The sequence below is a fragment of the Antennarius striatus genome, chromosome 12 (genome assembly GCF_040054535.1).
Source record: "Antennarius striatus isolate MH-2024 chromosome 12, ASM4005453v1, whole genome shotgun sequence".
NCBI classification, from domain to species: domain Eukaryota; kingdom Metazoa; phylum Chordata; class Actinopteri; order Lophiiformes; family Antennariidae; genus Antennarius; species Antennarius striatus.
The window spans coordinates 5,301,668-5,325,324 of record NC_090787.1 but is presented as its reverse complement, the minus strand read 5'-3'; the positions used below and the strand labels follow the sequence as shown (position 1 = coordinate 5,325,324).

General features: G+C 48.9%; 1 protein-coding gene across 2 annotated transcripts in view; it reads right to left on the bottom strand.

The window, feature by feature from the left end:
- gli2a (GLI family zinc finger 2a) overlaps positions 1-23,657 on the bottom strand; it is a 57,484-nt gene that overhangs the window by 13,350 nt on the left and 20,477 nt on the right. For both annotated transcript variants that reach the window (XM_068328681.1, XM_068328680.1), the window contains exons 3-5: positions 16,405-16,510; positions 8,831-9,036; positions 5,182-5,376 (exon numbers count right to left, since the gene is read on the bottom strand). In XM_068328681.1, coding sequence (XP_068184782.1) covers positions 5,182-5,376; positions 8,831-9,036; positions 16,405-16,510 — 507 coding nt within the window. The remainder of the gene's footprint in view (positions 1-5,181; positions 5,377-8,830; positions 9,037-16,404; positions 16,511-23,657) is intronic.

Genomic DNA, 23,657 nt, shown 5'->3' with positions numbered 1-23,657 from the left:
TGAGGGAATCTTTCTTCGGATTGGAGGAAGCAGCTGTTGGGTGTCAGCGGTCCGACTGGCGTTAGACATGGACCAGAGTGGCCGCTTCATTTCCTGTCGAGTCCAGAGGCTTGAGGTCGTAGATGTTTGACGCCGTCGATCCGACGGACCTACCGCTAGACCTCGGCGGGTATCGGAGCTCATGCCTCCACGCCAACTGGACGCCGATCAAACGGCACCCAATCCGTGATGATGTCACGCTGGCGTTCCCCCATAGCGACGCCGATTACGGACGTCTGTGGCGACGCTAGGAAATATTTGTGTGGTCTTGCCAACAGATTTAATGGGAGATAAGTGTATTAATACTCCCCTTCATGAAACAGGAAACGGGCCTCCTCACAGACCTTGCGGCGTGGCGCCAGCCTCGCCCCTTCTGGGCGCCGTGCCCAAAACGCTGCCCCGTAGCGCCGCCGTCAAACCGCAAACTCAGCTCAGAAGAATTCCAACACCTCCAGCAACAAAGCCGAAGCATCGACGGCACCGGGACGCCATCGGCCTGGACTAATACCTGGGGCGAACCCCACTGCTCGCTGGAGGAGCCTTTTACAGGCGGCGGGTGTAATTGGAAGGGGTGAGCAGGTTCCGGCAGGGAGTGAGAAAACAGATGTTGCGCAGGCCGTTAGCGTGTGGTAATATGGCGTGTGTGTGGGAACGCATCGTGGGCTGGGTGTAATTGTGGGATCTGGATTTATATAGAAGGTCATAATTACAGGCGCTGCGGCACGCATCGATACTGCAGAAGAAAGAAAATGTATTAAAAAGGAAGGGAGTGAAGAGTGTGTGTGATTATTTTAAGCATTCGCCTGCGCTGTTTTAACTTTGTGGGAAATGAAAACACTTTAATTGGAGGGTTGTGCTAATCTCCAGAAGCAGCTAGCTAGTGCTAGCTCTGTGCAGAGTTTGTATGTCTGCGGGGGTTCTCTCCGGGTGCTCCGGCTTCCCCCCACCTCCAAAAACACGCAACTTTACTGGATTGGTCATTTCCAGATCATCCAATGGTGTGAGTTTGTGCGTGAGTGGTTGTTTGTCTTTCGTGTGGTTCTTCAATTCACCGGTGCTTTCCTGCCTCTTGCCCGTACATCCGCTGGGATAGACTCCAGCAACCCCCGTGACCTATGAAAGTGGAGGAAGTGGTACGGAAAAGTACCAAATTTCCCAGTTTGGGATAAAGTCTATCTATAATCTATCTTCTTGAGTTCACGTAGCTCATGTTACGATATTGGAAACAGGAAATGTTAGCATCAGCTAGCATCTACGCTGGACAAGGAACAACTTGCTCTTGCATCTCAATATTTTGTTTGAAAACTTTGGGAGGTTCTCTGACTGGTCCATTTCTCCATTGATTACCACTTGAATACCACTGAAGAAGAACTCTGGTCACAGGTCTCTGCTGGAAACGATAGCCTACTCTTAAACTAAGTATTTAAGGGTCTTGCATTGGCTGGTTGGGGGGGTTGGTTGAACAGTAAAGTATCTGCTGTGGTCAGGAGGGAGAAGAATGCTTCCATCGGAGCTCTGGATGGATGAAATGAACTTCCTGTCGAGTGGCTGTTGAGTGTCGACTCCTGGAGTTTGGTGGAGGAGCTTCCTGTCTGAAGGAACCAGTTCAGGAGGGTTCTAGGCTCTCGTTTGGAGGTTCCCAGACATTCTATCTGGGGATGTCTGGTGTTGTCTGGAACACTCTTAGATGTTTTCTCCAATACTTTTCCCAGACTATCCTGCCTCTGATTGGCTCCTTATCTGCTCTATCTCACTCCACCAGTCGTTGTCCAGGTAATCCGACTTCTTGTCCTGAAATTAGTCATTACTGGCGTTGCTGTGAATGTTTATAAATGTTTTCTAAGTGCTTCTGCGTAATTTAAGATCATTTGGTGCTGAAGGGAAAAACCCGGTCAGCAACCACTGAGTGGCGTCCTCTGGGGGGGTCAACCCTGACCTTGTCTGGGGTGAAGTAGGCCTCCGCAAACTCAACAGGGGTTGCTCTCTGCCGCCCCCCCCAACGCAACGAGGCTTGACTTTGTGCCAGTTTGGGCCCTGGTCTACCCCCCCTTGTGCTTTGCTGGAGTGGAAGATGTTTATTTTCCCTCCTAAGTCTTGCTAATACCAACACTGTGAATTTTATTAGCGGGGGGGTGGCTCTGAATCCTGTATGAGCCCCCAGTGTCCAGCCCAAAGCCGCCGTTGTGTTTGCCCGTGTGTTTATGCACACACTCCAGCCATGTGCTCACGAACCAACATATAGTTAAGTGTTTGTGTAAGCAGCCCCCCCCCAGCATCACTCCCCACCCCCCACCCCAGCATCAGTCCCATCGACTCCCCCCCCACACACACCTCAGTCGCATCAACACTAAGATCTTCTTCTCTGCCGTGACAGCGTTTACTTTGGCGCTGCTTTTGTCCTGGGGGGCCCTGTGATGTTCCTCTGCCCACCCAGCCCTGAAACCCCCCCCCCAAAATGGACCACCACCTCCTCCTCTGCCTCCAACCACCTCAGTGCCGTCTTGGCCGCACTTGTTTGGCAAGGCTGTTTACTCAAACAGCCACAACCCCCCCCACCCCCCCAACTCTTTTATTTAGTGTTCTCCCTCGCTGGCAGTGATGTGGTGGCGCTCCGGCCGCTTTGCCGGTCCAGGGGCTCTTCAACTGCGGCCCCCAGACACAAAGACCATATTGACCGAGGCGGCCAGCTAATGGTCATCGCGGGCAGCCTCAGACCCCAATCAAAAGCCTCATTTACGGCCAGAGGATGGGGCGGGGGCGGGGGCAGGGGGGGTAAATACGCGCTTCATCCGTGGCCGTTAGTTTTGGAAGGCAGCGCCGATAAAACGCATATTAAAAATCAATTTATGCACTAATATTCAACAGACCCACCGCAAGAGCTGGAAGCCCTCAGTGAACCCATAGTGCCCCCCCCCCCACCGCTGTCACCCCCCCTTAGATAAGTGACTGCAGGACTTATGGTTGCAGATGTGAGCCGGTGGAAACGTGGATCAGTAAACGCTGTGTCCGAACTGGAACGCCTCGCGCCCGACAGGAATTCATCACCCAGGATCAAGTCTGATTCCAGGCTGGGTAGGGACGGCGATGGGAGGGCGGGGCCTTAATGGAATCAGAGGGTCCATTCAGTCCACCTGGGTGAGGATGGGACGAACCTCGCCGAACCTCCACGTCGACTTCTGTTTTTGTCGGTCTGTCCGGTGGGACTTCCTATAAACGAACGGCGTCCATTGGACGAAACAGTCGCTACTCGACTCCGTCTGGGTATGTATGACCCGATCCTGTGAGGTGTTACCGTTAAAACCCATAGAACGTCCTGTTCAACCAGGCTTGGGTCTAAAAGTTTTATGGGAGTAACAAGTTTTATTCCCACCACTGCAAGTCTGTCAAGGACTTACTCCTCATGCTAGCTAGCGGTATGCTAGCTGATTTAAGCTGCAAGTGCTAAAATGTGGTGAAGGAATAAATTTCACGTTGTCTATTCTGGTCCGGCTTGGCCCATAAATGAAACCAAGTAATCTGATGATCTGACCACTGAGAAAGATTAATCCCTTGCTTGTTCGCGCTTCAAGATGGACAGCTTCAACTGATGGCGGATTTTTAGTAGGTAGTCACGTGATATCGTACGCGCATGCTATTGGCTGACAGCGTATTAACGAGGGATTACTGTACATGTAGCTTTAATTAGCATTATTAAAACCGGGATACGACATAAGTTCTGGGAGCTTCATTGGTTGTTTGAGTTGGTTGCAAACACAGACCTAGCTTGTTTGGTTAGCTGCTAGCTGCATCACTACATGACGGCGTGATGGACAGGCCCGGCTGAACGCTCGACTGCGTCTCTAAGTCTCCTGTCGGTGGTGTGTGTTTCACACATTAATCACCGTCCTTATCTGACGTGCAGAACGAAAGAGCAGACGGGGCTAAAACAACAAAAACATCTGCCCTCCGTTCTGCGAACAGCTACCCCAATATGCTACTAAAGCTAACACGAGCTTTCTGAAAACAGACTTATCAGCGTCCGGTGACTCGATCGTGACGATCTTATCACATTCCTTTCGATCCTCTTGCGTGGACCCTTTTACGGTAACCCAGGATACGTTTTGCATCCCATAATAACAGAACAAACACACCTGAAGCTCTGTCAGAAGGAGAGCCTCTATGGTAACGTGTTTTTATGAGCTGCAGGCCTTTGGGGCTGTTCATGTTAATGCCCCCTCTGCTAGCCGTGGCCCCCATGCTACGTATAAGAGCGCCGCTAGCTTTGATGTGGGGAAGTCGTCCATGAAAGATTCTGGAGAGGAAGAATCAGACGTTGGTAAGGACACGCCTGGTGCTGAGAACAAAGAAGGCCACAGCCGTAAAGCCTACAGCTCCTCCACTGGGGGTGGGAACCAGTTTTTACCGTCACCGCCATGGGAGTTCCATCGCATTGTCAAGAAAATAAAGACGTATCACGCAAGTTCTTCGGTCCAGTGCTGTTGGATCTGAGTTTGTATTTGTTGCGTTTGAGATGACCTTGATGCTACAAGTAGCTTTAAACGCATCGCTAAACACTATCAGCCAGAGAACTGAACCATACTTTCGATGGACATGTTTTAGTGAAACTCGACACCCCAGTTATGAACGCACTGTGTTGCTAAAACACTGGAGTTACTATGGAACACAAATCCGAAGCTGTTCAAATCAATTATCCGGACTTAAAGAAAGTTTCTTGAAGATATTTCACCTCTAATCCAAGACGCTTCTTCAGTTCTTGCGGTGGCTGGTCTGGTCCCAGCTTATGGAACACGAAAACTAACTACAACAGTCACTAAAGGACAGGGAGAACCATATTTTAAATCTTAAGGCTGAATTAAAAAGCCTCTTTTGCTTTGAAAAATGATTTCTTTAAAAAGTTCACGGTTATAGAAAGAAAGGCAGCAGTACCGCCGCCAACCTGCAGGGGCAGTGTCACAAGATAAGTTTGTCTTTGCTGCTTTTTACTCGAGTATCGACCATTGACCTACTACCGCCCCCTTGTGGGTGTAACTGTTGATGTAACGAGTGCGTGGAAGAGCGCGGATGTTGACCAATAACTGCTTTAGTGTTAATGCTAGCAGTTGCTAGCATTGGTTTTCGACTAGCCTAATGTCTTTTTCTCACCGTCCACTGGGCTGATATAATCTGGGAGATGAGCCGCCGCCGCCGCCGCTGCCGCCGCCGCACTGCTCTGCATCAGCAGGTCGCCGTAGGGGCTCCGCTGGCTGGCCATCAGGTGGTAGTACTCTGTGGGGTTGGCCCCAGGCGGGGGAGGGGGCAGACTGAACAGGGCGCGCTCCTTCAGGTGCTCGTGGGTCACTACAGGAAGAACAGATTGCACAGTTAGACCCAGACTAGAGGTCAGAGGTCGCCGCACGTGACGTGATGCTAAACAAGTCTGACGTGCGAGAAGAGACGGATCCGGTTATGATATTTACCCCACCCCCCATCCCCAAGTGAATGACGAAGATAAGCAGAGGACGGTCGTAGGAAGCGTTCGGTGGTGCAGACGAGCGTCAGATTTGCAGATCGGTGGTTGCGTGTGTGCCCCGGGGGCCAGGGGGGGGGGCCGGGGGGGGGGACTGGGGCCTTTGATAAAAGATGTCTGATGTCTGTGAGGCTCGCTGGGTTATGGGAAAACATCTCCAGGGAGTAGAGGAAGCAGGGGGTGAGGAGGGGGGGCAACATTCCTTTCTCTGGTGCTGTGAATGCATTGAGTTTGACAGGCTGGAGTCTTGCATAGAGCGCAGGTACACACACACACACACACACACACACACACACTGCAGTAAAGCCACGTTTAAAAGCATCGGGTGCTTTAAGAGCGAGGCTGGTTTACCTCTTATGTCTGTGCCCCCCCCAACTTTGTCTATTTCCTGCCCCCCTCCAGTGGGAAGGGGTGAGCAGAGGGGAAATGTGGTGATTAATATGTATGCTAGTGAGCGGGGGTGTTGGGGGTTGGGATCCGTCCGGGTCCACCGGGTCGTGGCTTTGGGTCCGGGGGTGTCGGGGCTGCAGCAGCCGGACTGGACCAGCCCCCCCTTGGCGTGGCGGCGGCTGCCAAATCACATCACGGCGGCACGGCCGCGCGCTCGACTGTGACCTCACACGTGAACGCAGACGGGTTCAGAGACGGCGTCCGGTAAAGACTTAATGAAAAGCAGCCATGTCTCCCCAACACAACCCCCCCTTTATGTCCCGCGGCCGCACCGGCTGTTAGCGGATTCCAAGGCGCTAGCTGCGTCCAGCATAAATTTACAACTCCATTAAAGTTTGACGAGGGAAGATGTGCGTTATAAAGTAAACAAAGTGGGATTACAGCAACGCTAATGAGTGCCCCGGCACGCTAACGTTAGCTCATGGAGCAGCGTTAGCTCCGTTAGCAGGCTAACATTTGATCGCTTCTGTAGCAACTGGAGTCCAGATCAATTTTGAGTTATTTTCCGCACTATAAGGCGCACCTAAAAGCCTTTAATTTTCTCAATTTCTTATAATCCACTGTGCCGTATGTATGAAAAAAGTTTTAAAATAGAACATTAATTGAAGATGAGTTCGCAGCTGTGTTTTATAATCCAGTGAGTTTTATAATCCAGGGCGCTTTATGTATAAAGCGCCCTGGATTATATATATATTTTTTTAATAGGCCATTCATTGAAGGTGTGCCTTATACATTCTGGAATGATATTCAGGAGGAAATTAAACTTGTTTTGGGCGTAAATATTATTTTAAATCCAGCACTGGTAATTTTGGGGATACCATCAACTAATATGACAAAGATATGATTTATTTACTGAGAATAATAAATGTGTACATTATGGAGAAAATGACAGCAAAATTACAACTGAAAGCAGTTCAAGATGGACTCCAGTTATGAAGGCTATACAACTCTATGAATGTACATGAATATATATACGTACATAAGAAGGGTATGAATATATATATTACATAAATACATTTTCATTTAATTTTTTTACTTAAATGATTATTTTTATGCAATTTAATGTATAACATTATGGTAACTGCTTTTTCAATTTTTATTATCATTCATTTGTATTATCATTTGTGTGTACATCTCCCTGTCTTTGGTTAAATTGTTGAATAAAAACTAAGTTAAAAAAAAAAGGTGCACCTTATACTGTGGAAAATACTGTATTTTATTTTTTGCCTTCATTTTAAAACTGAAATAACATTTTATGTCTTATTCTAAAGGGAATAAAGTGCAAATAAAATGCCAGCATTGCAGTGCCATAAAGACACGCCTCTCTTCCATTTGCAATAATACATTTTAATGCTAGGTTATTAGCGTAGCATTACAGAGGGGTCACGCTAATCCCGATCTTCCTGGTTTCCCATCAGGTTCCCACATGTCGTTCAGATTTTTAGGTTCTGCAGCGCCGTACTTTCCCGCCGTTCCATCAGTGACGGCGTCTCTTCCGTGTTGCTTTTCCTGTAACGCGGACATACCAGGACGTTCCGGCGGCGCACGGTCGCTGATTTATTGGTGCAGGTTTGCAGCTCCTCCAACCTGTTGTTTGGACACGCGAAGCGAGGACAGGTCTGTCATCGCGTTAGCTGGATAGCTCGGGGGCGCCGCGTGTTTGCGTCGGCGCTAATTTCCATGGTTTCTCCAGCCCAAACAGACACACAATCGCTAGGCCACGCACAGACACGCTAATCACCGCAACACACACGAGGCCAGAAAGCCCCAACACGCCTGATGAAAGCTGCGCTTCCACGCCGTCTGCAGCGGAATCCAAGGTGCAAGACTAATTACCCCGCCGGTTAGTGACCAACTGTGTAAACTGTTCCTGCGGCGTTCTGCGGACGGTGTGGGTTCACAGTGAACAGGATGCATAAATCCTAAACCTGCTCGGCTCTAATCTCACCTCTTAACGCTAACCTGGCGGCGCAGCTGCAGGACGGCCGCCATCAGGAAGACTTTCCACATCAGCTGCGGTTTATTCGTCATGTTGTGTACACAGCGTCTATCATTACCGACCGCGTGAGCGCTTCAATCCTGACAGTGACGGTAACCATGAGCGCTCATGGGAGAACACGTGTGCACCAGCGACTGTAGCTCGTGTCAATGCTAATGCTACGTTAAGATAGCTCATATTTAATCCGTTGAACTCCTAAAGTGAAATGGAACTTCTGTCGCTACAACAGAAGAACTTTTGGCTCGTCGTTTCGGTTCCCAGTTGAGATGAAAGACGCCATTTTTTTAAGCGCTAGCATTGGTTAGCTGAGCCACTTTATAAGGAAGTTTCTAGACATGCTTATTCATTGGTGGACAGTTATTTTTTTTATCAGGGGCCACATTAGAAACCTGGATTTTTTTCAGAGGGCCACACCAAGGATAACTTTAACTCAACTTGAACTCAACTTCCCTCCATTGCAACATATACTAAATATTTTGAATAGCTGGTGATGATTGGAAGAATAAAACTGTTTATACTAGGCTGTTGTGATGTTTAATTTATGCAATTTGTGTAATTTATATGCCCATAATTTATGATTGGTCCCAAGCGGGCGGGACAGATGTGCAAAGGGCCGGATGTGTTCCTCGGGTCGCCGTTCATTGATATATAGGAGGATTACTGTAGCGGGGAATTTAGCTAGATGTTAGCATGAAGACGTGCGGTTCACAAAAGCCTGCATTTATGTAGAATGATGCATTTGTTTTGAACTTTTTAAATGTTTTTTAGGTATAGCTCATACTGCTAGCAGACGCTATCAGTTTTGAGGGTTGATATAAAGGTGGGGTGTAACTTACCCTCAGCGGGGCTCAGTCCCCGAGCTGCTGAGATCATGGACAGGGTGGGGCTGCTGTGCACCGAGCGCAGGTAGTGCTCCATGTGGGGGCTGACGTACGGGTGCGGCGGGCTGAACGGCGATTCGCCCGTCCCGGGCGCGGCGTGTGGCGACAGCCGGATCAGGGAGATGTCTGAGATGACTGGACTGCCCGTCAATCCTGAAGGCCTGTGGTCAGGGAGGAAAAAGACACGTTAATGAGAGGGGAGGGGGGTCACCTGAGTTAATTAAATCACCTGGATTGTGTACACTTATCACCGTGAGCCATCTCCGCTGGTATGTTCAGAGACAAGCCTTAACTTCCACATGTGTCTGCAGTCCTGCCCCCCCCCCTTCGCTCCCCCCGCCCCCCCACAGCTAATTCATAATAATCCCCTTTTGTTTGTCGTCTTCTATTAAAGCCCTGGAGCTACAGACAAGTCGAAACCCAGAGCTTTGGACCGGGAGACATCTGTTTGGGTGGGCAGAAACCAAAAGGTCTGTCCTATCAGGTATTAGTGGAGAATGCTAGCTAGCGGATGCTAAACCTGAAGGATCTGCCTTTACAGGCGTCTTTGACCAGAAAAACGACATGTTGTCTGAGGCGGTCCAACGGGCCATCTGCCTGTACGGTAGACCCCCGGGGGTCTGAACTGGAGGTAACAAGGTCTGGCGTTGGCAGGTGCTTCTGAAGGGGCAATGGTGCTGTGGTGGACTAGTGGGCCTGGCTCTGATAGGTCAGTGTGTGGTAGGTACACCTGGGATAAATCCAACCACTTCCACCAGACGAAGGGCGGCCGACAGAAAAGTCTGGATGACGGAGCGAGGTCGTATTTCTGCTTTAAGAGCAACCAATAAAAAGCTTGCAGGGAAATTTAAGAGCGCTTTTAGTTGAGGCACACAGGTTAACTTGATCCAAGTGAAAGAAAGAAGAACACGACACTTTTACGAGCTACGAAACGTCTTTGTGAGACGAGCAGGAAGCGTTTGATTCCAGCGGAAACGGAGTGATTGATAAGTTCAGGGTGGAAGAGTGGATTTATATGTCAGCGTCGTCCCCGCCTACGTTTACGAGTCTGTACGAGTTGCGGCGCATCGTATAGAAGTCAGGATCTGAGACCTCCAGGAAGTGATCCATAACAGCGATGACATCATCTCCGAATTCTTTCATCTTTGTATAAGAGTTGGGAATGCACCTCCATCTCAGAGTCCACGTCCTCAAAGACCTCCTGATAGCGCCAAAACAAAACCTTTATTTTAAACATTCTAGAGCTGGATAAGTCCCCAAAATCTAACGCCGCTACTGCTAACAGGCTAACCTTTCATTAGATGTCTGTGCAGGTTCTCAGTTATCCAGGTCATGGTTATCCAAAGCTGTTTAAATCAATTCACTGGACGTTAAGACTGTTTCTTGAAGACTTTTCACCTCTCATCCAAGAGGCTTCTTCAGTTCTTGTGGCTTCTTTGCTAGAACTGAAGAAGCCTCTTGGATGAGAGGTGAAACATCTTCAAGAAACTATCTTAACATCCAGTTGAGTGTTTAAAACAGCCTTGGAGTTCCTTTAGACACACAGTAAGAGCTGGAACTGGTTGTCTTTATGAATAACTGGGAGGCAGTGACACGTGAAGCATTTCATTCTCCGTTTGAAGGTTGAGTCACGAGTCTGTTAAGAGTCGACGGGGTTGAAGGCTAACGTCCCTCAGCAGGAACAACCAAACAGATGAGTCATGGCGGGGGTGCGATGACTAACACCAGCCAAAGAATTCAAGCTTTGTTTCATTGAGTCTTCTCGGGTTATTTTGTTCCCAGGTTCACTCTTCCTAAAATGAGGATTAAAACCTTGAACCTCAGTAATCTGGAGCGACTCTGCTGAACAAAATTGACCACAGTAACACTCGCAAATGCCACAATAATGCCATAAAAATAGCAGGATAATGTCTTAAAGCTGACTTGAAGCCGCTCCGTGACTGTTGTGAACACACAAGAGTGTTTATATGTGCGGTTTGGAGTCTTGGCAGTGTTCACGCAGCATGTGTGTTGGAAATGTGTAAGGAACGGTTCATCTACGACGGCTAGCTCCAGCCGGCGAGGCCGTTTGCAGATGTAAATGTTTCATGTTCGGTTGGTTTACGAGCAGATTCACGCAGAAACGACTGGATGAAACCAGGGAAGATTCTGGTTCACTTGAATCCACACTTTGGGTGGTTCCCGACTTGAGGATCAGGTTTCAGATGCTTCTCTGGCTATGGCTAGCATGTGAAAGTGAGCGTCAGCTCATGAAACGATTGGTCTGGGTAGCAGTTGCCGGCTGTGGCCATGAAAGGCATGCCTGAGACCTTCAACCCCCCCACAACAACCCCCCCAGCCTTCCTTCAGAGTTCCCCTGCTCAAGCTCTCATTCATGGGTGTCGGGACGCCGACCTGCTAGCAGCTCAGCGCTGCCAACCAACCCCGAGCCTCGGCCCTCGCTCCATTTCCAGTCAGCGCCTGTAGACTGCCGGCCTTGTCCGGGGGCCAACTTTCTGCCGTCGGGCCCAGTCTTCCCTACAAACAACCATAAAGAGCCCTCTGTTCTGGACGGGAGGGGAGAAGTGAGAAGAAACAGACGCTCCATACACAAAAACACGCTTTCCCCCCGTCCCAGAGTTGGCAGCGCCTCCTCAGATTAGTGCCTCGCTGAGGGATACCTGGGTAAGTTGGCACCAGGGCCAGCGCTCAGTCTTATCGCCGTCAAAGCGATCCCACGCCGGGATTTCAAACTTTAGCCAACGCCTTCAGAAAGAAATACTGTCGTACGATTGGACATGACATCAGAAACACCTGGGTATTAAAACACACGTGTCTTATCTTCATCTCCGGATGATGACGATAACATTTTTATGCAACGCACGATTGTCGTCTCTTCATCATCCCTGAAGGTCAGACATCAAGACTTTCAACTCGATTCTTTGACACGCTCAACTTCACCTCATCGCTGATTTTTAGCAGTCACATGATACCGTACACGCATTCTATTGGCTGACGGCATCCTGAAGTGCGCTACGTTCCGTGACTCTGACTTCTGTGAGTCACAAAAGTGCTTTAAACAGTCTATCAGAGTGTGGGAAAAGGTAATACAGATAGGTGGTTTAATATCAGTATGGGGAAGGTTCATAAACTTTTAAATTACCATAAATAATTAGATAAATAGCTCATCACAATATCGCAGAATTTGTTATTCGCCTGTGGTTCCTGGGAAGCATTAACCGTGAGTAACGAGGGGCGCTCTGTAGTTTCCTTTTTAGCTAACTAGCCTTGTAGCATTCTTCCAACAAGGCTCTGAAATTCAGCCCTCTGTTTAGCTTGGCTTGATTCAGCAATTTTTTTGTGAATAAATGCACAGTTTGTTTATTGTCCACCGCTACAATAAACAGAAGCATCTCAAAAACATAAGCAGCAAGGCATCATGGGAGATATCCCCATTGATAATGATGATAAACATTCTGGACGTCATAGGAATGGAAGTTAAAACTAAAAGTAAAGTGTAAATGCTTCTACTTCTGCTGTATTTGAATGAAAAGCTGTTCAAAAGTTTTATTTATTTGCATAATCCTGCTAAAGGAAAGCAAACACTATAAAATATGGCCATAACTATTTCCACAAAAGCGACGGCACGACGTTCCATCGGCGTCCGTTGCGCTGTCCTGCTTGTAGGCGGTAGGCCTAGTAGAACAAGCTGCACCACGTCCAGCTCACTTTTTCTCACAGCCTAGTTTTAACAATGGAACAACAGAGAGCGTGTAATCACACAGTGGAGAACACACAGAAAAATAGCAATTACCCCTTAGAAAACATGTCATCTACTGCCTCCCCCTCACCCTGCCCCCATCCCTCCCGCCGCGTCATCCCTCCGCGAGAAGACGCCGCTGACAATCAGGTGCTTGAGTTTTGACGGAAGTTTCTATACATGGCGACGGCGGCGGTGAAGAGATGGAGTCCTGTTCCGACGGGGGGAGCGTCTGGAGGGAAACATAGACTTCAAGTAGCATCTTGTCAGAAAAAGGGCGTGGCCGACACGGCTTGAATGACGGTACCTGCCAACCAGGATGATTGTTTGCAGCCTCATGACAGGCAACAGTAGTAAATTTCACCTTATTATACAGGCCCTGTGTGCACTCGTGGTCATTTGAGTGATTTACTGCTGCCGTGGCGATGCATGTCGACACGCCGGCTCGTCGACAGATAGACAACGTAAGTGTTTGAAGTGGGCGTTGGTAGGAGGAGCGTGGAGATGGCCTACCCTGATAGACAAACATCATGCCGCTGGTTTGTTCACTCGCCTCTTAGTAGAGGAAACAAACCAAAGCAACAAGCAGAATGGAACCGCATCACAAAAAGTCAAAGTCGTTGGGGTATATTTGCGTTACCCTGCTGAGGTGTTGAAGCATAAACTGCACAAGAAATCGACAGATTTTTTGCAAGTCTGTCACACATTGTCATGGTTCAGCTTCGAGAACTTTGCGACGAGGGCGTCCTCACGTCTACTTCCATCGGTTTCCACACGGGTTTTTGGTACAGTCGTTTGAAAAACAACACAAAAGTACTATTTCGCAGTTTGAATGACTCTCCAAGTGGACGATTCAAAACTGATTCGTCTTCACCGTCGAGACGTGGCCCCTGTAACCCGCTTTCAAGGCTCCCTTCAAGTTCCCTTTCTGTCTGCCTCCCTGCCCTCCTGCCTGAACAACAAGTTAGAATTTGCCTCTCTGGCATTTTCCCTACTGGCTGGAGGTGGGATGAATTATGATGTGACACACTCCCTTCTGTACTTCTGGGCAGCCAAAGCGATCAAGATGAATCACCGCCCTGCACCACAGGGGACACGCTAGGATCCTGCCTGGGTTGTTTTTGGGGTCCTGATCGGGATGCGGCGGACTTGGACACAACTTGAGATCGTATTCCCTGAGATGCGACAACTGAGAAGGGATGAGCCCAAAGAAACATCAGGCGTAGGGAGATACTTACATGAGACAGGATTATACCAAGGGTAATTACCCCTTGCTGTCGCATACCATCTTGTTTTTTTGGAGTGCAAGACAAATAACGCAGAACATGAGATGCACCGTGAAAATTCCAGCGTCTTGATTTGCAATTTTTGCGGGGTTATGACTGACGGGTGCTTTGTGTTTGTGGGCAGTACTTCGAGAGCATCCAAATCCAAACATTACCCAATGAAAGACATGCTCGTCAAGGCCGCCGCCGACAAATCGTCGGACTAAACATCCCCGCTCATCTCCTGCTTTTCCCCCTTCCGTGTTAACCCAACCATATCAATACAGGGGGAAGAAACCCATGAGCCAAACGGCTGATCTGTGAACTGTATTTAATCAACACATTCCGCGCTGCGGGGCTGCAGGCCTTCCACGGACTGATTGCCTGCTGAGCTGGACCACATCTGTTTGTGTACAGGGGCGGTGCAGGCCACAGCTCCGCCACACAAAAACCTTGGTCGTATTTCAACTTCTTACTGCAGCAATTTGCCCCCCGACTGCTTCCCAAAAAGCATAAATATGGCTTGCGGAATGAGCGGGGGATCTGTTTTTCCCATCCGTTGCCTCATCGTTGAGGTTCTGGGAACGGAAGGCTGGATCTCGGATGCTAATTACCCGGTCAAACATGCTGGCATGGCGGCTGGCTTGTGGGTTCAAACAGACAATGCTTCCGCCGCCGTCCCATGAGAGCCTCGTCCCATTGTGTTCCGGAGGACGGCTCCGACGCGGCGCGTTCATCTTTCTAGACCGCTCGGATTTTGAAAGGCGGAAGGAGGGGGGGGTTTCTTCTGAAACCTGAATGTGCTGATATGGCGCACGCAAAGATAATTTATGTACTTGCTCACAAAACTGGGTGACACAGAACGCCAACCCGTACCCGAGGAGGAATGCGGGCGCAGGCCCCACCTCTGGAGTGGGTATCACTTTACACATAAAGGTATGTTGACAGGCGTTCACCGGACGACTATAAGAGAAGGTTGTGAGAATCTTTTAGTGCAGGGGTGTCAAACTCATTACCACCAAGGGACACATCATCAGCATAACTGCTGTCCTCAAAGGGTCAGATGTAATTAATAAATGTAACTAAATGTAACATAAATGTAACTACTCCTTAATTTTAAATAATTGAATTTATGACTTATTCAAGTTACAAACATTAAATTGCACAGAAAAAAAATTCATTTCTCTGTTCTAACATAAATCCTTTTAATTTGTCCGGTTATTAAACCCACAGAACTCCATCAATCAAGGATCAAACTATCGAAGAAAAATAACATCAAACACAAGTTAGGACATTAACTTCGTTCACAACCTTTGTCTCAGTTTAAATGGGCTTAACTACTGCATTGTGGGAAATCTAGTTTTTGATCAAATCACACTTTTGACCTATTTGTTTTTGGACATTGAACTTTTATGCTCTCGAGGGCCACATAAAATAATGTAGCGTGCCAAATTTGGCCACCAGGCCTTGAGTTTGACACACATGTACTTTAGTGGTACTTTGTTCTTTTTTTTTTTTTTTACAACAAACTATATAGTTGTGAGAACTTGGAAAAGAACAAAAACCCGATTGCAAGCAGAACTTTCTGCAACTCAGCATCACAGTTTGTCCAGAGTCACGAGACGAACGACTGTAGAGAGGTTGTGCAGATCCATCTGTGGCGTAGGGGGCAGGGCTAGTTAAGTAAACTGTCATCATGAGCGGCGTTTGAAAAGTCCGACTTGTCGGGTTCACCACCGGACGCGTCTGAAACGAGTGGAGGCTAAGAAACATCGAAGACGACACAAACGCGACGGGCACTCCTCACGGAGTTAGCGCCATCCTTCACACCTTCAGACAGGAAGTACATCTCCGACACGCTGCCGACAAAGCGGGCGCCGCTCCGACGCCCTGCCCCATTTCGACGGGGACGACGCACGCTAATTAGGCGAATTTGTCGCGCGGCGGCGAAGCGACACTCGTATCAAGGTTTTGATGAATGGGTGGGAGCTCGCTGTCAGAGTCACATCACATTAATCAACACAAAGTGGGCGCTCCGCCACGCTCCCCCCCCCCACTTTCCCTTACTTTGCAGGTGATGAATAGCCCTGCCTACGCGTGTATCACCTGATCTCGCTGAATTTTAATGTAGCAGCACAGTTCTAACGAAACCTCTATTGATCTTCCTCCCGGCTTCCCTTCCTGGGTTCTAATAATTTAGATAAGCGTGCGAGTTAGCAGGTTTATGCTAATGCCACGCTAATAAAGTCGCTGAATAGTTGAATGTTTCTTTGTAGGTCAGCTTAGGATAAAGGTTTCAGCGCCCCTCTGGCACCGCCCCCATACCCCCGTTGATTCCAAGGTAACGCGTTCAAAATTAAACATAAATCAATTCAGACTTAGTTAATCTTTAACGTTCAAGTTTTGTATTCTTTTACTTTTGTTTTACTAGGTATTATAAAAAAGTGGGCTTGTTAGTGTCTGTAGCTAACGTTAGCGCCGGGCTACATCCTGGAAACTTGAAGCGTATAGATTCCAAAACTTACCCATGCATGGTGTGGAGTGGGTGTGGCTCGTAATGGTACCGCCCCTCGTGGTGCCTCATGTCGATAGGGATGGGGGTGTGGAATGTGGGGAAGAGGTGATGGGCACCTGTGAGGGGGGGAGAAAAAAGTTCCAGGTTAGTAAATCAAACGCTGTTAGCTTGTTGCGTCGCTACTGTGGTATTAACACTTCCTGCCCCATTGGGGTACTGCCAGTTGGGGTATTTTCGGCGGGGATGGCGTGGGCAGAGACTTCTCATCCTAAATACCTGCGTGAGGCTGAGGTTGGAGGGCGGGGCAATGTGTCGGACCCGTGCCAGCAGCGCAGCACGAGATGCAGCTAACACGGTTTTAGGGTTCCCATCATGCAGCAGTAATTGAAACCTTGCCGGCTGTCAGTGGCGTCAGCCCGGAGAGCCACGGCTTCATTAACGCTGCTCTTTATAGACGGAGATGAAAGCCTGCGTCACGCAACCACCAATGAGATCCGACGCGTCGCGCAAAAGATTCCTCCAATCATGAATCATTTCCTGCCATAAACGGTCGGATGGCTGGAGAGAAGTCTCGTTAAGACAACGCAGACGACCGTCAGGAATGAGTCTGAGACGCCGGCGTCTTTACGGGAGGAAGAGGAGGAGGAGGAGGAACAGTTGTGTGAGAACCCTCCAGAAGGGGCTTCAACCAACGGAATCTCCTGGGATGATCCCTGCTTTCCATTAGGATTCCAGTAGACCCCCCAGGGTCAAAGGCCGGGGCCAGGAGATTGGTATCTATGTTGGGATTGGATGACGTGGGGGGTGGGGGGGTCTCACACGTGTTTGCAGATCACCTTTTCTTAAAACTTCATTATAAATGATGAGAAACCTGCTGGTGGGACCATTGGGATACGAGAAATTAGAGTTTTACTCTAGATTCTATCCGTTTTGTTGAACTCTTTCTGGTGCATCCATGTTTAGTTTAAACCACATGTGTCAAGCTCAAGGCCCGGGGGCCAAATGTGGCCCTCCACATTATTTTATGTGGCCCACTAGAGCATAAAAGGTCAAGAGTGTCTAAAAACAAATAGGTCAAAAGTGTGCTTTGAGCAAAACCACATTTTCCACAATGCAGTAATTAAGACCATTTTAACTTTCACGAAAACGTGAATTAAAAAGTTAACGTCCTAACTTGTGTTTGAAGTTATTTTTCTATATTGATAGTTTGATCCTTGATTGATGGAATTTCATAACCTGACAAATTAAAAGGATTTATTATTAGAAATAAAACATGTTTTTTCTGTGTAGCTGTAATGTTTGTAACTTTAATTAGTAATAAATTCAGTTATTTAACATTAAGCAGTTACATTTATGTTACATTTTAGTTACATTTAGTTACATCTGGCCCTTTGAGGACAGCTGTTATGCTGATGATGTGGCCCTCAGTGAAAATGTGTTTGACACCCCTGGTTTAAACAAACTTTGTCGAGAAAAAGAAAAACCCATCCTAAATCCGTGACAGAACGTGCGATATTCTGGATTTCTTCGCTGTTTTTAGCGCTGGCTCGTTAGAGACGTGCCTCCGGGGGTCAACGCCATGAAAACAAAGTGTAACTGGACCCCCGTGCCTCGGGGCCATAGCAGAATCCATCCGGGATGTTTTTAAGGTGGATCCCAACACAAAGGCTGATGCTACTGCTGCTTAACCCCGACTGAGCCTCTTGTTGTGACTCACACGTCTTCGGGACGGCAGCCCGTCTCCGAGGCTGTTCAGATGGGATCAGACACGACAGGGGGAGGAAGCCCCCCCCCCCCGCAGGCAGATCCGAGCTGGGAAACATTTGAGTGGCGCGGAATTTGTTCAGGAAAGAGAGTCGGCCAGCGCTGCTTCTTTTCTAACTAGAAACGGATGCAGAACCTGAGTTTCGTACGATTTAAAACCCGTTTTAAGATTCTAAACCTTTAGTCTTGGAACTAAAGTCTCTCTAATTTTACGATAATCCGTCATAGAACGTGATGTTGCATGATGTCTGTGCAGGGTCTCAGTTTTCCAAAATTTTAAATCAATCCACTGGACTTTAAGATAGACCAGCCACCGGAGGAACTGAAGAAGCCACTTTAAGAGAGGTGCGACGTCTTCAAGAAACTTTTTAAAGTCCAGTGGGTTGATTTAAACGGCCTTGGATGGACCTGTCTGCTCTTGAAGCCTTTTTCTAGACCTGTTAGTCTGAAGCTTGTTTTCCTGCAGAGGTGAAGCCATCAGACGTAACCTGCACGGCAGTAAAATTAATGAATACTCTGGAATTTCTACAAATCGCTCGATGCCTTCGGGTAAAACAAGGTCTAAACATTCCATCGCACACCGAGCAGAAACAGGCAGCAGTAAAACCCCGTCTGGTGTCTCTTCTTGTCTTTGAGCGTTTCCATGCCGCCGCTGGATTGCCGCCAGCGATCCCCCCCACCACCCCTTCACTTTTGTCCGTGGGACAGGCGGCCAATTCCGAGTCAACTTGTGTGTTACAAAGCCAAAAGAGGCGCCCCGTAAACGAGCGAGAGAGGCTGAGAGCTGGGAAAAGGAGTCGGCGCTTTGTTTTCACAAGTGGAGCCAGAAGTTTGGGCTTTGTCTGAGAGGTGCCCCCTCAACCCCCCATTGCCGCTGCTGCCACCGCCTGGCACATCTCCGGTGGAGAGGGTGGGAAGGGCACGGGATAAGGAGACTGGACAACGGAGCCGGCTTGTGCTCCAGGTCATGCTAGCATGCTAGCTTCAGTTAGCATCGGTCGGTGAAACTTCATTTTAGTGATTTTGTGCACTGATGCTGATTAGGGTGCATTTGATTTATTCAGCAGGTGATGGTTGAATTGTTGGGGTGTTCAGAGCCCATCATCAGCTGGACGTCCAAACCTGTTGGCTAATCGGCTAAAATCGATTCTAATCAGGGATGAGGGCTGTCTCAAGAGGGCTCCGCCCCGTATGAAAGGCGCGATTAGTGACTTCTTTATAAATGAATGGAAGTTGGAGGAAATGTGTTTTTATCGTCGGAACAAACCAAACCAGTTTGAACCGGACTGGGACCACCAGGGGCTTGTCCCCACCTTTAGATCACCTGACCTGGTCCCTGCAGGACTGATGGGATGGGGGGGGCTCTGGTTTCACATACCAATGCGTCCCACATGCGGGTGGTTTTCAGAGCCGTATCGCCCCCATCTCTCCAAATGCGTTTGTTTTAGGGCTCAACTTCTACCTGTGGCCCCCGGCACCCCCATAATGAGACTCCAAACATCCTGCCGAGCGTCGGGGTGACACCCCCGCTCCTCTTCTCGTTCAGTCTGTATCTTAAAGCCCCGGTTTGATCTGAAGACAATGCCAGGTGTTGACAAAAGCCCCATTGAGTCGCGGAGAAAGAAGGAAACACTCGCCCCCCCTGGATCAGGACCCGGTTCAAGTGGAGACTGGAGTGGGCTCATGTCCTGGAGGAAGTACTCGACCACAATAATAACGCCTGAGAGGCCGGGTCAGGAATAATTTCAGGAAAAAAAAGCCTTTGTCACGCTCTGAGGTGGGGGGGTGAGGAGAGTGAGGAGCGGTGTGGGGGGGACATTCAATTCAGACAGGAAATTCCAGCAGGAAAAGTTGGCCTGCGTCCTAACTACACACTGCTGTGCCAACGGCTACACACACATGCTCAGGTGCGTGCACACACATACACACACACTCGCGATTGCACACAGTCTCTGATTTGTTCTGCAGCTCGGTGACCACCGGGGGCTCCACGTCCAAACACTACAGTGAGTGTTCTGCCCCGGTTCAGGTTGGCCAAATGCTAACACCAGGGCTAGCTAACTGGACTAGCTTCCTTCAGGTTAGCGAGCGTTCAGCGACGGCAACGGAGGGGTTAGAGGTCGACAGAACCACCGCCGTCTGTGAACAGAAGTTGGGTTGGTGAGGGCCGTACCTTTGATACTGATAAGGAGGGATTCTGGGTAGAAGCTAACTGGATTAACTTGGCGGTGGAAAGGAGACACATTAGCCTCTGTAAACACTGTGTATGTGATGATGAACACATCAAGCGCTCCCCAGGAAGAGTAGGTTAGCAGTGTGAAGGGGACACTCCCGCCAAAGAGCACCAATCTCTTCTGTGTTGTTATCTGGTCCGGTGAGGCCTCGCCCCACCAGGAAGTTGTGCAGAAATTTTGTTTTAGTGTAGAATTCTTGATGCCCCACCCTCGAAAGTGCAAGTTTATTTAATATAATATCACAAATTCCCCACGTCCCAGTGGTGGAGGTCCTATTAAGCTCTGCTTCCTTACAACTCAACCCTGTTTTCTCCGACTGTTTGCTTACTTGTTTGTGCTGCGCATGGGTTTATCACCACATCTGTCTGGAAGCTAACCCCGCGCTACGCTAACCACTCCAGCTAATTACCTCCATCAGGGATGTGATGTTTACACCAGTGTTTGTTGTTACCATGAGAACACAAGAAGCACCTGGAAGACAGACACGTCGGATGAGCGGATGAACCAATCGAAGCAGAGCGTTTGTGTTTCCTTACGGAATGCTTCAGATCCGATTCTGATCTGAACAGGTGGGAACCAATGAGGGCATCCGGGCTATGTTTTCTATCCCGTCACCATGGCGCCCACATGCATCTTGCACCACCTTTCCCAGATGTGCGCTATCGCCCCACAGGGGTTGTTGTGTCGCTGCCCGGGCCTTTGCTGCCTGTGTTTACAGACCTCACTACCCCTCCTACCCCCAACCTCCCCACGTGATCCGTCTCTGTCAAGCCTCAGCCGATCAGCGCCGACCCCACGAACCCCCCCGCTGCTATGATCCATCACCAGGCTACAAGATGCCGCTACGCCTCCCCTAATTGTTGTAAAGTCTGGGTGCTAGCTGGACCTTATCTCACCTGGTGGCCATTAGCGGGGTGGGGGTTTAAGTCCAGTCGGTGTGGAGGGGGACGAAATATACCATGTTGACCCTAACCTCAACCCCACGCATCACCTGGCCTCGGTTAGCGGGGCTGGGCGCACCCCTCCTGTGTTACGCTAGCATACAGGTAGCAAATAGGCCTCCCCCTGAAGACTGATGAGGTGTCATGATAATCAGCTGCCCGGGTAGACTCCTGATTTATCGCCCGGCCGCTTCAGAGCGCAGATGTGAGCCCGATCGAGTAATTAATACGGCGGGTTCGTTATCGAAGAGAAGACCACTGGTCAAGAGCAGGAAGGCGAGGAAACACTAGCGAGAGCCTGGAAATGTAGCCCCAACACGACGGCAGCACAGAAACATACATTTTTTAAATTGTTACTTTTTCGTTTTTAAATTTTTATTTTTAAATTTTTAATTTTTTTTATTTTTTAGGAATATCATTTTTTATAATAGCAGTAAATTCAAATTATTAGTTGGAGCTTCTAAACCTCGTGTTTTGCTAGCAGTTGGCGACAATGACAAAAATTTTCTTGTAAATTTTGGTGATATTTGGAATTATTTTTATACAGTAATTCTAGAATCAATATTTGTCAACAAAATGGGTTTACTTCTAAATTAGAATCCTATTAAATGATTGGTTCAGAGTGTTTACTCCAGGCTGCGTTCCTGAGTGGATTCAGATAAAAGGACAGAGTTTGTTTTTGTGCCGTTAACCTGCTTCATTGAACCATTGATAGATGTGTTTGACGGATCACTGATTGGATTTTAGTTTAACAATGAAGAACATTCAAGAATATCCTTCCTGTGATTGATGGATACGGTGAAGCCCCGCCCCCTGCGTGCTTCCTCAAAACCTCCTCTGAATCCATTAATAACTCTGAAATACTTCCGATCACATGACCACCACCCGACAGCTGGTCGACACCCGGCGTTAAATAATCGGTTGAAAACACCTGTGTGCCCCCCCCCCGCCCCCGTCCAATCCAACAGCTTCAAGCACAGGAAGTGGTTTCTACTTCCTGTTTTCCACGAGGCCTTTCAGCTGACAGCGGCAAATGCCGGTTCACACAAAGAGCGTCCTCAACACCCCCGATGACAGCATCCTCAGCGCAAGCTCAGCACCCCCCCACCCACTGGAATGTGAATGTGGGGTGAGGGGGCGGGAAAAGTCAGAGGAAATACCCACACCAGCTCACAATGTGTGGGAGAAGGAGGCACATCAATCTAAAGCCGTACTGGCTGGGGGTCACCCCGAGGTGAGACCCCCCCAATCCCCACCGCTATCCCGGCTCAGGCTGGGGAGGATCTCCTGGACGGACGCGGCCTGGTCTCCATCAACCCGTTACATGTGTCTCCGCGGCGATACACAACATTGTTGAACGGCGAAGACGCCACAGAGGCCAGAGGTAGATTCTTCTTCAGGGACCTAAAAATGTATGAGGGGGGGGGGTTATTAAATAAACAGGGGACGTACATTAGTCTGACGATGACATTAATAGCAGCCGGCGCTAAAACATCTCGGACTTAACCGTCGTACGCGGCGAACATCCCTCCACTTTCCCTTCATACATGTTTGCATTACAATCGGAGTATTTTAAAAGTCTGCTGACAGGTGAGAATAAACTATCAAGAACATTTGGTCCGGTTTATTCCTGGGAGTCGGCGCTTCCAATTCGGGTTTTTCCGCGTGAGATAAGACGTACTTACGTCTGTTTATGTTCCCCAACAGTCAGCGGAGTCACGCCGAACCACCATAAACATCCTGAGTGTCCGGGTAAGAGTTTAACTTTTAACGCCGGTGGCGTTCAGAACGCTTTCAGGTCGTCCATCCTGATAACGCGTTAAAACGTTCATACCGGTGGGGGTCTCCCAAAACCCCCCTGACAAGTCAGGCCTCTGTGGGGCAGGATTCGGCGTGGAAACCATCTCGCTCTGGGAATTTGTTTTACAGCACTAACAAGAAACAGCTGTGAAGCAGGTCAAGGGGTCCGACCAACTGGTCTCCCCCCACCCCCAGCCCCATGACGTGGTGCTGCTTCCACCCTTTTGGTAGAGAAACCCTCAATTTAAGCTGTTATAGGCTTTTGACGCAGCTCTGGCAGAATAGAGCCACCACAAACACCCTTCTGTAGTCTCACGAAACCGGCCAAAGACTGTTCGCTGGACAGGGAACAGGTGGAAACACTCTGTTAGACGCCGTCTGCTGAGGACAACGCCTCTTTAACATTAGCATCCGTTCATCCACTGGAGGACGGGGGCACGGATCCAACAACAACATCAATTATTTGGGCAAAAGATCGGAAAACATGATAGTAAGGTTGGCCGAAGGGTTGCCCATGACCAGAC